This window comes from Arvicola amphibius, chromosome 6 (genome assembly GCF_903992535.2).
Source record: "Arvicola amphibius chromosome 6, mArvAmp1.2, whole genome shotgun sequence".
NCBI lineage: Eukaryota > Metazoa > Chordata > Mammalia > Rodentia > Cricetidae > Arvicola > Arvicola amphibius.
The window spans coordinates 14,498,518-14,513,042 of record NC_052052.2 but is presented as its reverse complement, the minus strand read 5'-3'; the positions used below and the strand labels follow the sequence as shown (position 1 = coordinate 14,513,042).

The following is a 14,525-nucleotide window of genomic DNA, read 5'->3' as shown; positions in this document are numbered from 1 at the left end:
CAAAACAGTGACAGCATAGTTAAAGGACAGTAGCCTACACTAGAGACCTCATTCTAGAAAGTTTGAATTTCTCTTGTGCCGTTTGCCAGGTAATGGTTACTCATAATGTGTTGTTAGCTGCCTGTGTCAACAATTTTCTGCTGTTTTGGAATCAAAAGTTGGAGGTTTGGGTTATCAGTTTTATGATACTGCTTCTGAAAAGATTTTTTGAGTGATCAGCTGGCATCTGTATGTACATCAGGCACTTAGTGTGTAGTATGAGAAGTTGAAGTCATTTAATGTCTCTTTCCACTGTGAATTCTATTACGTTACAAAATCTCAGGTTAGGACAGTCTGCTTTAACATCGTAGGAAGGGAAAAGACTGGATTACTCAGTTGGAAAGTCAAACACATACACTTTCATTGCACTGACATAGATGACTTCTTGATTTTTGTTTAATTCTGTGCACTCAGCAGAACACATTGCACTTCTGTGTTAAATGGGAAGAGCAAGTGGATCTCTGGCCTAATGAGCTGGTTTACAGTGCTTTGTAGACTCTGAAGCCACTTGCTACAAATACAAACTCTTTAGTAAGTGAGTATCTGAAGGTGCTTGGCAGTAAGATGGTTGACTTAAGCTACATTCTCTGATCCCTTTCCATTTAGCAAGGGTTAGACCTGATCCCCCTGAGTATAATTACAGCAGATCTAGTCCTGTATACCTTTCAGAGTAGACAGGCTTGGTGTCCAGGCCTGTCATCACGGCAGCAGGAGCTGTTTCAGTCATGACTGTCGGCAATAGTTTGTGGGGAGTTTATGTGAAAACAAGAACCAAACAAATCCAACACTTGGCTTGGATATAAACTTGGCTTGCTACTCAGTGTGTTAGCTCTCTGTTTCTGTGACAGAATAGCAGAAATAATCTATAAGGAGGAGCACCTTTAGTTTGTGTTTAGTTACTTTTCAATTGCCATGACCAAGGCAACCTATTAAAGTGTTTAATTTGAGGCTTGTGGTTTCAGAGGGTTAGAGTTCATGACCCCATGGCAGAGAGCATAGCAGCAGACGTGGCCCTGGAGCAGTAGCTGAGAGCTACTTAATCACTAGCACAAAGCAGAGAGAGAGAACTGGATATGGAATGGGCTTTTGAAATCTCAAAGCCAGCCACAGTGACACACCTCCCAGCAAGGTCACACCTTATCCTTCCCAAACAGTTTTGCTGCCTCCCGCCACCTGGTAACTAAGACCCAAGCCACTAGGGCTGGTGAGAGGGCTCAGCGGTAGAGCACTGACTCCTGAGTTCAATTCCCAGCCACCACATGGTGGCTCACAGCCATCTGTAATGAGATCTGGTGCCCTCTTCTGGTGTGCAGGTGTACATGGAAGGAATGCTGTCTACATAATAAATAAATCTTTAAAAAAACAAAATAATAGAGCTGGGTGGTGGTGGCGCACGCCTTTAATCCCAGCACTCGGGAGGCAGAGGCAGGTGGATCTCTGTGAGTTCGAGACCAGCCTGGTCTACAAGAGCTGGTTCCAGGACAGGCTCCAAAGCTACAGGGAAACCCTGTCTTGAAAGACTTACTGAGCCATATCTCCATTCTTGGTCCTAAGGTTTTTAGAGGACTGTACAGATACTCGGCCCCTCTGGGGTACTTTGTGTTTGGCACTGTCAGTTGACTCCAGGACCTCCATCACCCAGCACACAGGATGAGCTCTCCCTCCCAGGAGCCGTGCCGTGCGCCAGTCAACTTCCCGTCTTAAAAGGTTGGCTTCTTAACACTTTGTATTAAAAACTGAGCTCATTTTCCATGATCCCCACCAAGAGACAGCCCAGAATGTAGGTTATTCACTTAGCAGCCCTGAGTGAATGATAGCAGCCCTCCACTACCAACCCATTTCCTGCCAGCCTCCCCTTGTTCATCTCAGTCTGGAGTTGTGCAACAACCTCACTCCATTTCACCATCCTGGAACCTTGGATCTGATCGAATCCTTCTGTCAAGCCTCTTAATTTGCCTGTTTGTATAAGTCCGTCTTGCTGATAACATACAATAGTAAGGAACTGGGAGGTGGCTCGGTGGTCAGAAACCAGACAGTTCATGTGGGTTTCCAAGGCCTATGCAGCCATCAGCAGGTTCCCCTGTCAGCATGGATCAACAGCAGAGCCAAGGGCAGAACCAAAGGTATTCGGTGTGTCCAGGGTACAAAGCAGAGCCCTGTCTTAGCGACTTCCGTTACTCAGTGTAGGTGTTAGAGAGTGGGTTGGGTACGGCACAGTCTTCCTGTAGGAAATGCATCTCCAGATACCCAGTTTGTCTCAACAACCATTAGGTTCCTGGGAAGACGCCCCCTTCTCAGACTGCTTCCTCTCCGCGTTGGAAAACATGGCATCTCTCCTGGGCACTGACTCTACTGGATACTTGGGGTGGAGGAGATGCATCACCCGGCCCCGCAGCCGGCTGGAGAGCAGCTTCCTCCTGATGTGCAGTGACTCCCACTCACATTTGTCAGCTGGCAAGCACACAGCCAGATTCAGGGACTTTCGAGAAAAGGGGAGGTTGTGATAGCAAGCTCCCACCTGTGTGGTTTAGTGATCGTCCTTGACTCATCAGGAAATAACCATGGTTTGCAAGGTGAGCACTAACACATTTGGCAATCATGACTCCCGCCCCAGCCTGTCTTTTATTTGACATCCCTCTTGCTTAATATGGGTAACACCAAGCTTCCTGCGCAGGTGAGTCACCCATCCAGTTGAAATGCTGCTTCTGGTAACTCCAGAGCACGTGCCGTTAGGAATGCAGGGTTAGACACGTGACAGATGAGGTAGTGACAACTGCTTCATGTTACAGTTCTCAGTAGGACTTGGTCAGCTTGCCCAGAGATGGCTAGCACCTCCAAAGATTGTCACCTTTGATGGAAACCCTTGAGCATGTAGGGTTTTGTTTGTTTGAATGTTATGTGTATGGGTGTTTTGTGTGCCTGTGTGTCTGTGTACCACATGAATGCCTGATGCCCAAGGCAGTCAGAAAACAGTCTTGGATCCCCCTGGAGCTAGACTTCTAGGTGGCTGTGAAACACCCTGTGGGTGCTAGGAATTGAACTTGGGACCTCTTAACCAATGCACCTCTCTCCAGCCTATAGGATTATTATTATTATTACTATATTTTGTTTATTATTTCTGTGTGCACATGTAAGGTTGTGGGCATTTGAAAGGCAGAGGACAACTTGTTAGGAGTTGTCTTCTTCCACGATGTGGGTCCTGGGAATTGAACTCAGGTCATCAGCCTTGGCAGCAGGTGCCTTAACCCACTGAGCTATCTTGCCTGGCCTTTCTTTTGTCAGTGCTAGGAACTGAACTCAGCCTTGTGCATGCCTGAGAAATACTCTACCACTGATGTACATATCCAGCCTTTTTTTCCTTTCTAAAAAAAAGTTCTATTTATTTGGGGGCTGGTGAGATAGCTCAGCCACTAAGGTCATTAGTTGTTCATGCAGAGGACCTGGGTTATGTTCTTAGCACCCATATGGTGGCTCACAACTATCTGTAAGTCTAATCCAGAGATGTGGGCCCCTCTTCTGTTCTCTGAGGGACCCAGGCAAACATACAGGCAGACAAAATACTCATAAATTTGGGTGGAGAAATGGCTAAGTGGTTGCTCTTCCAAAGGACCTGGGTTCAAGTCCTAGCACCCAAAAGCCAACTCAAAACTAACTCCAGTTTCAGAGGGTCTAACTCCCTCTTCCGGTTTGCAAGGGTACCAGGCATATATGTGGTGGACAGACATACAAGCCGGCAAAACACCCGTACAGATAAAAATAAATAAAATGGAAGAAGAAAGGAATGAACTACCATAGCTCACAATTAAATCAAAATTAAATAAGTTTAAATGGAGTAGGTTACTTCAAATATTTCTTTTCTTTTTAAGAGTTGGGAGTTAACCCTTTCAGCTTTATGTCTACTTAGTTTGCCACGTTGCTCCTCCTTGGTCCTTGCCTGGAGACTGTCAGCTTGATCCCTTAGCATTCTGCACAGGTATCACCGGAATTACTTCACTCACCAGGCCAAATTCAATCCTGGTGCCTCGGCCAGCGCCTTCCAATCCTCACCTGTCTGAGTCAGGGATGGCAACAACCTTGGACAGGCCCCTGAGGATTAACGCGATTAAAATGTTTACCCAAGTCCCACTTAAGAAAAAGGAAGCGCCCCACTGAGGGTTAGGTCTCTAAGGATCACATCTCACTGTTGCCTCTGAAAAGGTTCTAGGAGCTCTGTAGAGACGGGATGCCCAGTTCCCGGCCTGCCCCTGGGAACTCCTCTGAGGCAGCAAATTCAGGTTCACCTTCTCACTGGCGGTGTCATCTGCCCGGGTGTCCCGTTGGATGGGGACAGCAGTTACTCCCCCTGGTCCAGAACCCCGGTGTCCTGGATTTCTGTGGTGTGGGGCACCGGCAGTTTCTGATATATTCTCTCCGCGGATTTCGGGTTTAATACACACCAAGTGCCTGCCTGGCTCGGATTTGGAATTTATTTGGGCCACCTACAGCGCTCCTTGCTTGATGGGATCAGAAGGGCCCTCCCTCTGTGCGCGCTGGCTAAATTCACTCACCATTTCCCCATCTAAGTGGATTTCCACGCAGCCCTAAGGACAGGGTCAGCGCTCTGTGCTGGACCCCAGCCCGAGCAGCCCAGAGAATTCCTCCACGGGAAGGTAATCCGTGTCACCAAGTCCTCTGCCATTTGCATGTGAAGGTGTGGAACTGCGTGGTCATGGGGCAACCAAGCGGAGCTGGGCCCTGGGGTGGGGGATATGGAAGTACAAGGCGAGTCGCGAGGCCCTGAGCTCGGCAGGTCTGGATGGCTTCTTGGAGGAGGAGCGACAAGGAGGACCCAGCCCCGGGCAGCGGCGTGGGCGGAGTCAGGGACCCTCACAGCCTCTGATTGGGCGACGCAGCCGAGCGGAGCTGCTTCGCTAGCTCCGATTGGCTGGTGAGGCCGGCGCTGCGGCCAGGTGATGCCGAGGATCGGTCCCTGAGCCACGTTGGGGGCGCGGAGGCGGGGGCGGGACGGGCTCGGCGCTGGGGAGGTGCGCAGGCTGCGAGGACCCGAGCTGTGAGACCTGCCAAGAAACGCGACAGCGGTGGTGAGTGCGCGCGGGGACCCTCCGGGGGCGGGGCGGGTCGGGGGTCTCCCAGAAACGAGCCACACCACCACCTCCCGCCACGAGCTGTTGTCATCACACCAGCCCTCGTCTCCATCCCCTCCTTCCTGGTGCCGGGGTACCTGAGTTCCCCAAAAACCTGATGTGGGGACGGTGACGTTTGCGAGGTCGCTGTCAACGCTCGCACGCGTTCCGCACCTCCGCGCGCGACCGTGTCGGTGTTTTCCGCGTCCAGTCAGCGTGCTCTGCGCGTCCAGATAGATTATCCGGAGGAACAGAGGCTGATGAACAGCTCCCAGGACGTGGCTGCCTTCGCGGTCCCCTCCACAGCTGAGAACCTGGAGTCTGGCAGGACAAGGTCAAACCAGTTAATCCTGCTGAACTCCAGTCCTGTCCCTGGTTGCGCGGGTCCAGAACTCGTGTCGGGGGTAGCGGGGGCGCGGGGGATCAGGGGTGTGATGACCATTGTAGAGGGAGTCCTGCCTTTCTAAACAGTTGTCTCCAGCTCCTGAGTTGTTGTGGACTATGGGACTCTACTAGTTCCTGTGGCACCTATTCCTGCGCAGACCCAGATTCAGTGTGTGCCAAGGATGGATGCCTGCTTGGGGGACTCATAGACTCTGTGCAGAAGGGCACTGCCATTCCTAGGCAGAGAGTCTTGGGTTTGCCAGCTTCCTATCCTGTGCTCTGTGTCTTTGGTCAAGTAGCTGGGATCTGCAGGCAGGGTTGTCTCCCCAGGAGCCTAGGGGGATGGGTAGTTCCGTTATAAGGTGTAGAGGAACCTGTGATTCTATGTGCAGTATAGGGTCAACCTAGCCAGTTCCCTGCTCCTAAGCAGAACCACCCAGAAAACAGCTCAGCGCCATCCCAAATGTGTCTTTCTGTAGGAAGGCCCTGGCCCAGAAGATCTCTGTGAAAAACTTTAATTTGATTCAAAGAGATGAGCTGGGTGTGCAGGTGTTACCTCGTCAAACACACACACACACACACACACACACACACACACAGGACAACAAGCGGGTCTCTGTGTGAGAGTATGAGGTGCCCTAACCCTTGGTTCTTTCCCCCTCCTTTCCCTAATGCTTGCCGGGTCTGTGTGGCCAGGCAGGGCATGAAGGGCTCTTGACAGCTCTTTGTCTCTTTTGTGGTTGCTGTTCTTCTCACCCTGTTCCTCCTCCCCCACCCTCCTTCCTTGTGGGTCTCATTGCTTGCCGTGTGTCTTGTGGTCTTCGCCTCCTCGCTCTCCTCTGCCTACAAGGGTGATGGGGAAGTGAAGAAGCACTTCACTGCCTCCCGGGTAACCCGGTCCCCCTGCTGGGAAGGGGCTGGCAACCCGTGGCAGGTGGAGTGTGGTTTGCTTTCCACAGACATCAGATGTGCCTTTGGGACAGGCGACTGGAAAATAAGCAGGGTTAGAAAGGGAGGGTCAGAACCCAGGTTGGCAGCAGCCTCATGGAGGTCTGGGTGGGCGGCTCTGAAGGAGGCTGCAGCTTTTGTTTCCCCGCTCTTCTTTGCTGGCCTCTGGCTTGAAGGTCACTGTCAGGCAGAGATGAAGGGCCCCTCCTGGGTTCTAAGAGGGTCAATTTTAAGGCAGCCAAGTCCCTCCCTTTCCAAGCACTCCTGATACTCTGGCACACCCAGGCCATGCTACTAACCCCTGGTCTCTCCAGGGGAGTCAAAGCCTCTAGCCAGCCTTCCTAGCCTACTCTCAGTGGTGGTGAGGGTCTCCAGTTCAAAAGTCTAGAGCGCTAGAGTTTGCTGTCTTCCCAAGCTCCCTTCCCAACCGCGGCTCGGGACCTCGTCTCCTGTGCCATGTCAGGTTGGCATGATGCCAGGCAACTCACTAATTACACAAGGCTTGCAGGTGAGGAAGTGAGGGCAGAGAGAGGTAGGGCAGCTGGCCCAAAGCCACGCAGACTTTGCACCCAGACTTCTCTGACCCAAGTCAGTAATTGCAAAAAGGTTGGTGTGAGTGTGAGAGAGAGGAGTGTCTTACGTTGTCTCTGGGGTGGGGGGACGGGGAGCTGAGTCTGAGGGCATTCTGCCTTGCATAGCCGGTCTGTTATTCATCTGTCCCACATGACTCCCCCACCCCTCCCCACCCCACCCCCTGTGGATCTGGCCAAGGGTCCCAGAAAAAAAAAAAAAAAACACAACAGGGGCAAAGCAGGAGTGCTGTTTGTCAGTCTCCTGGGCAACTGTCCGTCTTCTTCACATTCCACTTAGTACCGGTGCCTCATTTGGGTGGATCGTGGTTTTCCTGCCCTGCAAAGGGCTTTGGGACTCAGGAAGGGACTGGGGTCAGGCGGGACAAATGCGCCAGCAGCCTTTAAAATGGGTTCCTGGTATCATCAATGCCAGCCATGCAGCTCACCACTGCCGTGCCCTGCTGCTGCCCCAGGGCCTGCTATGGCTCCCCATCGTCCACAGCTTAAGTCTCATACTTAAGGCTGCTCCCGAGTCGGATGCAGCCGGCTGTTTTGGCAGTCTGCCGCAGGGCCTCCCTTCTTCCTGCTGCTGCTGCTCCGCTCTTCAGTTGACTCTTCCCATACTGTTCGGTTTTTCCTGGGACACCTTTCTTTTCTTCTCCTTCTCAAGATGGAGGTCTTGTATTGCCCACACTGGCCCTGAACTCCTGGGTTCAAATAATCCTGGCCCTCCTCCCTTGGCCTCCTGAGAAGCCAGAACTACTAGCAGACATCAGTTTCCTTCTGGCACTAAATAAGAACTGGTTCCAAATTTCTTCCAGCTTCCTCATCACAGCAGGGCCAGCCAGCACTGCAACCCCAGCTGTAGCTCAGTGGCCCATGCCATGAGCCATCTCGCTTCTAATCGATCCCTCCCCGAACTGCCTCCCGGTGCAGCTTCCAGCCACAAGGAGCCTCCAACCACATCTGTCACATTTCCCCATTTTGCCACCGTCTCACCTGTTCAGGGCTTTTTATTTCATTTTCCACCTTGCCCCCATCCAAGAACGCTGTTCTCAGTAGCAGGCAGTTTGTCTTTTGTCTCTCTGTCCTGGGCCCAGGATACTGATGGGCATGTAGCAGACCCTCAATGAGGATTTGTTGGTTGGCTGAATGAATGAATGAGTGTTGGAGCAAGCAAATGAATGAATACACCAGCTCCTGAGAGGGAGCCTTCAACCTTCCTGCCTGAAAACCAACCTCTGCCCTGCCCTTTGTAGCCTTCTCTCCGTGGAACTCGAAGCTGGGCATGCTGGGGACCATGCAGAGGGCTGGGGCCGGGGCCCGCAGGGCCTCCGACTGTGGGCCTGTACCTTACCGGCCCAGGTGCATTGCCAAGCTTGCCCAGGTGGGTGGGTGTCCATCTTGTGTGCTCTGGAAGACAGGTGTGGGGTGGCTGCACCCTGGGGTTGGGGAAGACCTGGGGCCCAAGGACCTAACTCCATCTCCTATGGATGATGTGTGTACGTGAACATCGGCATAGGTGAGAAGAGGCCCATATGACCTGACCAGGGTCTCGTGCTAAAAACATTAACAAAGACAACTGGCCTCCGAGGACAGTGCTTGGTCACCGCCCACAGCTTATCTGCAGGGCTGAGTGCTGTGTGCGCTGGAGTCGAGGCCCTTACTCCCTGTCTTGCTTCTCCCCATCACCGCCAGTATGTGGGATCCTTTCCTGTGGATGACATGGATACGCAGGAGGGTGTGTACCTTGTGCAGCAGCAGCTGTGGGCACTGCAGGTGAGGATCTTGGGGGGCCCACCCAGAGATGCTCACTGTGAGTATCAGCCTTGGATGGAGCCCTGAGGCCAGTCTCCCCTCACCCACACATCGTCCAGATGGACACATGGAGGGCGTGGGGAGCACGATGGGACCAATGGTCTTCTGAGAGGTCCCAGGACTCTTCCTGCATGCCTAGGGACCCATGACCCACAGGTCATAGCATGACCGTTATCCAGGTCTCGTCCCAGGGCAGGGGTGTCGGAACTGGCTGAGCAGCCTTGATGAGGGGCACTGTGGCGGGACTGCGTTGGGCCAGAGCTAGGAAGTGACATCCACCTTTGCCAACTCTCCTCCCCTCAGGACTGTTCCCGACGCCGTGCCGTCATCCTGAAATTCAGCCTTCAGGGTCTCAAGGTCTACAGTGGGGAGGGCGAGGTAGGAGGAGTAGAGGGGGCCCCAGCGGTGAGGACCACGCAGGGCGTGGTCTTCTTACAGTTTGCCCTATGCCCCCCCAGGACAAGCTAGGACAATTGCTTGCCTAGCCCTCCAGAATCTTCTGTAGAGGCCACCTCCTGTCCTAAACATCAAGGACAAACACCCAATGAAATTTTCCAAGTGCCTGGCCCAGTACTGGCTGGTGGCTGTGGACAGCCATGGGCTACCAATGATAGGGTGCTCTTGCATGCTTGCCTGCCCCTCCCCAGCTTCCCACTGAACAGCCAACATGGCTGCCCATTGACTGCCAGGCCAGATTATGCAACCCACAGCTGCAGGCTTCTTATAGAAAGCCCAGTGCTGGGTGTGGCAATGCTCAGGAGTCCTACACCACCGGCCTGAGGCATTTCTACTGTCTGAGGTGACAACAAGAGACACTCAGGGGACTGCCCTCATATGGAGAGGAGAATGAGTGGCAGAGCTGGGATTTGAACTCCGAGTGGCCTACCCCAGGGCCTGCTGCCATGGCCTCTGTGTGGTTCCAGCTAGAGATTGCTGGGTCACTGTTCCGTCCCTTGGTTCCATAACTTGGGGTGGGCCTCCAGACCTATCTGTCTGCAACACGCCCAGAGCTATAAGCGCTGAGGGCTGGAGCTTGGCAGGCCTCTGGGAAAGAAGGCTCTCTTCACCCCAGGTGGCCCATGCCAGACATGTGAGGCCCTCAGGCCACTGCCACACAGGTGATTGTCACCACAGGTGCTCCTGATGGCCCATGCCCTGAAGCGCATCCTCTATGCCACCTGGTGCCCAGCTGCCTGTCAGTTTGCTTTTGTTGCCCGGAACCCACGCAGCCCAGCCAGCAAGCTTTTCTGCCACCTCTTTGTGGGGAGCCAGCCTGGAGAGGTACCTGAGACCCAGGGGGTAGTGTGCCTTGAGGGGGCTCTGTTGTCATCAGGTGGCAGCGGTGAACCCATGCCTCACCACCCTGGCTTTTGGCTTTTCCCTCCTAGGACTACGTGTAGTAAGTCAGAACCCTTGACATTCCCTGGGCTAGCCGGGACTTTTCTCTGCTGTAGAAAAGTCTCATGCTGGGCGGTGCTGGCACATGCCTTTAATCCTAGCACTGGGGAGGCAGAGTCAGGCAGATCTCTGTGAGTTCAAGGCCAGCCTGGTCTACAAGAGCTAGTTGCAGGACAGGCACCAAAGCTACAGAGAAACCCTGTCTCAAAAACAAACAAACAAACAAATAAATAAATAAACGAATAAATAAAGCTACAGAGAAACCCTGTCTTGAAAAGCTTAAAAAAAAGAAAGAAAGAAAAGAAAAGTATTCATCCTGGCTAGTTCCCACCACCCTTCTAAGCCCAGCCCACGGGAATGTAACATGATCCACACTCCAGCAAGGGGCTGTCCCTGATGACAAGACCCTTTAACAGCAGAGGTTTTGAGCTATCCCTAGGTGACCCCGTGTAGTTTACGGGGTAGGTCATAGTCAGGCATACTAGAGGGCGTGGTCACTGTGAATGTCAGATCTGTGGCAGCCTATCATTTAGTGAATTCCAGCATTTGGCCTCACCTCTGGATGTGGACCCTGGGTGGCAGGTGGCTGAAGCTGAGGGTTCCACCATCCTGGGTCTGGATTGTGTGAGTGAGTGAGGGGTTCCACATTCAGGCCCCAGACAAGGGCCGAGGGTTTTCAGTGCCCCGTCTCATTAACTCCTCAGAGGATCATGGGGAGGCGAGGATGAAGAAACAGGCATAGGGACGCCATGCTGTACCCTGGGTCACCCAACAGCTCCTAACTGAGAGCGCTAGGGCCAAGGCTGTTAGCTGCTCCTTCTCAGGGTGTTGAGGGCCTGAGCACTGGGAGGATCTTGAGTGTGGTAGGCATGCAAGCGGACCCAGGGTTGTGCTCTCTGCTCCCAGCTTGATGCCCGGCACAAAGTAGTGAACAGACTAGAGAGAGCTGGTAGCTGGAGGAGGTTGTCTGGGGTGGGAATTTGAGCGCTAAGTAGGAGTTTTCCCAGGAAGTCCTGGGAGGTGCACCCAAAGCGGGGGGGGGGGGGGGGGGGGGGGGAGGAGGTGCTGCATTTGCAGCTCTGAAGAGTGGGCTGGTGCCTGAGGGGCTTCCAGGAAGCTGCTGCAGCTGAGCCCACCCCTCCTGTCCTAGGTCCAGATCCTATACCTGCTGCTCTGCCGCTCCTTCCAGCTTGCTTACCTCCTGCAACACCCGGAGGAGAGGGCGCAGCCTGAGCCCTGCCTGGGGCCAATGGGGGACATGTCCCCGAAACCACTCTGCAGCCCTGGGGCACCCCCTGCCCTAGTGCGAGAGCCCTTCAGCCGGGATCAGCTATCACCAAACGTCCATGCTCTGGTTTCCTTCCGTCGAGTTCCTGCTGAAGGGCTACTGGGCAGTAGTGGGGTATGCAGCACCCCAGTCAGGAAGTGGATGGGGGGAAGGATCAGGGGCTTGGGGGTTGTGTTGGAGGGATGGGCTTCTTGCAGGGTTCGCCTGGGCTCTAACAGATGGGTCTGAATCTGCCTGCCCACGGGCCCCTCTTGGTGCCCTAGAAGGAGCTGCCAGAGCCCGAGGGCCGTGGTGGCAGCCGTCACACTCGCCTGGGCAACCCCTACTGCTCTCCCACACTGGTGCGCAAGAAGGCCATTCGCAGCAAGGTGATCCGCTCTGGGGCCTATCGAGGCTGCACCTACGAGACTCAGCTGCAGCTCTCAGCACGGGAGGCCTGTGAGTTGGAGGAGGTGGCTGGCTGGCTAGTGGACTTGGCAGGGGGCAGGGGTTCGTGCATAATTTTTTTGAGGCTGTGGCCTCATCCCCTAGTACCCGCCCTCCTCCCCTGATTGTCCGTGCATCAGGCTTGAGGGAGACTAAACAGTTGTATACGGATTTTAGCTGGTGAGCGTAGGGTTTCTGGTGGGGGACCAGGGATGGGGGATGTGTGTGGTAGAGGAGCAGGTCTGGCTCCTCCGTGCTCCTTCTGATCTCTGTGGTCTCCGCAGTTCCTGCTGCCTGGGAGGCATGGCCCCGCAGCCCTGGCGGTCCCTCCTGCCTGGTGGAGAATGAGGGTAGCCTGACTGAGAACATTTGGGCCTTTGCTGGCCTCTCCAGGTAAGGGAGCTCTGTCCCTTGGGTTGGGTATAGAAATGTGAGGCCGGCCTCTGTCGTGTGTGCATGGGGTGCATAGGCAGAGTGTATGGACCTTGAATGGGGAGTGTGGGATGCTCCCAGCTAGGTGACCTCAGGCCATGGTCTTTTTCTACCTGAACCTCAGTTTTCCAGAATGTAAAATGGGAGCGGAACAAGACACAGTGTCTGGCCTGTCCCTGCCAGCCTTCCCAAGGTTCCTCAGACCTCTCCTGACCAGGGCCTTGAAGTCAGCAAGTCAGGTCCCCAGAAGGCCTTGAGTTTCTTCGAATTCTGTTCACGGAGTGGCTGGCTGATCTGGTCCAGAATTTCTGAGAGCACACATTCAGTCCTTTGTCGCCACCATCAAGCTCTTGGGGCTAGTATGTCCCTGCTTGGGATAACAGTCTGGAGTCTGGGGTCAGTCTGGTGGCCTTAACCTTGACTCTGTCCCACCAGGTCCTGTGCTCTTGCCCTGCTGCGGAGAGATGTGCATGGGGCCTTCCTGCTGTGGCCAGAACCGGGGACCAGTGATCAGTGGAGCCTGTCTGTACGGACCCAGTGTGGCGTGGTGCCTCACCAGGTCTTCCGGAACCACCTGGGCCGGTACTGCCTAGAGGTGAGACTGTGGGGTTACCCTAAGGGGCCTCCAGCTCCACCCCCGTGTTGGCTCCATCCCTTGTCATGCTTACTCTGCCCTCTTCCAGCCTCTGAGCTCCTGAGCCCAGCTCACTTCATCCTGTCTGCCCACTGGGTGCTCTCTGGCCCCACCCCTTCTCCTAGTCCACTCCTGTCCCCTTGGCCCTGCTGGTTCTGCTTCTGTTCTTTGGGGGTTTGTTGTTGTTGCTTTGTTTCAAGACAGGGTTTCTCTATGTAACACTGCTTGTCCTGGAACTCACTCTATAGACCAGGCTGGCCACAGATTCAGAGATCCTCCTGCCTCTGCCACCCTGTGCTGGAAGTAAAGGCGTGGGCCACCACGCCTTTCTGGCTGGGTGTTGACCATAGAGATCAAGGAGAATCTCTGAGGTTCCTGACCACGGAGGTCCTCCCCTCAAGAGGTGTCGTCCAGAGGTTACCTCCAGTAGAGCTGAGCTAAATGCACACAAATTCTGAGTCTCTGGTCTGTTTCCAGGACTAGGCTGGGAAAGTTTTTACATGGCATCTGTACTTCCAAGCCAACTGCCTCGGTCCTGCCCAGGCTGGGAAGATTAGGAAATGGTGACTGGTCCCATGGTCACTGTGCATTCCGCCTTTCCAAATGTATCCCTCCCCATGATGGGAGACCGGGGTGGGGGTGGAGTGCTGATCTATGGCATGAACCGTGGGACAGGGAACAGAGCTAAAGACCCTTCCTCCCCAGCACCTGCCAGCAGAGTTCCCCAGCCTGGAGGCCCTGGTGGAGAGCCACGCCGGGATGGAGCGCAGCCTGTTCTGCCCACTCGGCATGGGCCGTCTAAACCCCACCTATGAAGAGCAGGACTGTGGTCCCGAGGGCAGGCTTCCACGGACTCTGCGGCCCCTCAGCCACGCCAAGTCTGAGGCAGAACTGCAAGGCCTGGGCTAGGATGCAAGGCCTCAATCCCCTGTGGGCCCGGCCTTGCCTTGGCCCCTGGGCTACAGCAGCCACTCTGCTCTTATCGTACCCCACTCGCTGGTCAGCAGCTTCAAACAGGTCCATCTGCCCCTTGATCAGTCTTCCATCACTTCACTGCCCATGGGAGGGGAGCCCTGAGGTTGGAGCTGGAGTTAACAGGGCTTCTCGCAGGACCTGGGGCCAGCTGAGACGTCAGGATGAGCAAGCTGGTAGATCTAAGGGTTGGTAACTCTTGGTGACTTTGGGCGGTAGCTATTGCCAGGTTCCCACTGTCCTCCTAGTGCAGACTTTCCCAGCTGCCCTGGCTGGAGGAAGCCAAGCCTCTGCTGGACAGGGAAGCCCAGAGAACTCCCATAGGGAACCAGATGCTCAGGGAGTTGGAGGTTTGCCATCCTCAGCTCACTTCCGGGGGTCAGTGCACTGAGTGGGGCCTGCAGTGAGCAAACGGCAGTCAGTTTGGTAACTGCTTTAGGAAGCTAGCAGATGCTGGCTTTAACACAGTGCTGGCCGCTGGGCGTGGCTGG

At 54.4% G+C, this 14,525-nt stretch overlaps 1 protein-coding gene across 1 annotated transcript; it reads left to right on the top strand.

The window, feature by feature from the left end:
* Positions 1-8,366: 8,366 nt before the first annotated feature.
* Sh2d5 (SH2 domain containing 5) lies at positions 8,367-13,971 on the top strand. The gene is made up of 9 exons (XM_038332318.1): positions 8,367-8,453; positions 8,765-8,845; positions 9,188-9,262; positions 10,019-10,165; positions 11,433-11,684; positions 11,834-12,008; positions 12,281-12,389; positions 12,864-13,023; positions 13,768-13,971. Exons 1-9 carry the CDS (start codon positions 8,367-8,369, stop codon positions 13,969-13,971), a joined length of 1,290 nt encoding a protein of 429 aa, XP_038188246.1.
* Positions 13,972-14,525: the final 554 nt, after the last annotated feature.

Coding starts and splice junctions, on each gene's coding strand:
- Sh2d5 (XM_038332318.1), top strand. CDS start 8,367: ATGCAGAGGGCTGGGGCCGGGGCCCGCAGGGCCTCCGACTGTGGGCCT. Junction 8,846..9,187: donor AGCAGCTGTGGGCACTGCAG/GTGAGGATCTTG, acceptor TCCTCCCCTCAG/GACTGTTCCCGACGCCGTGC. Junction 12,009..12,280: donor GCTCTCAGCACGGGAGGCCT/GTGAGTTGGAGG, acceptor TGGTCTCCGCAG/TTCCTGCTGCCTGGGAGGCA.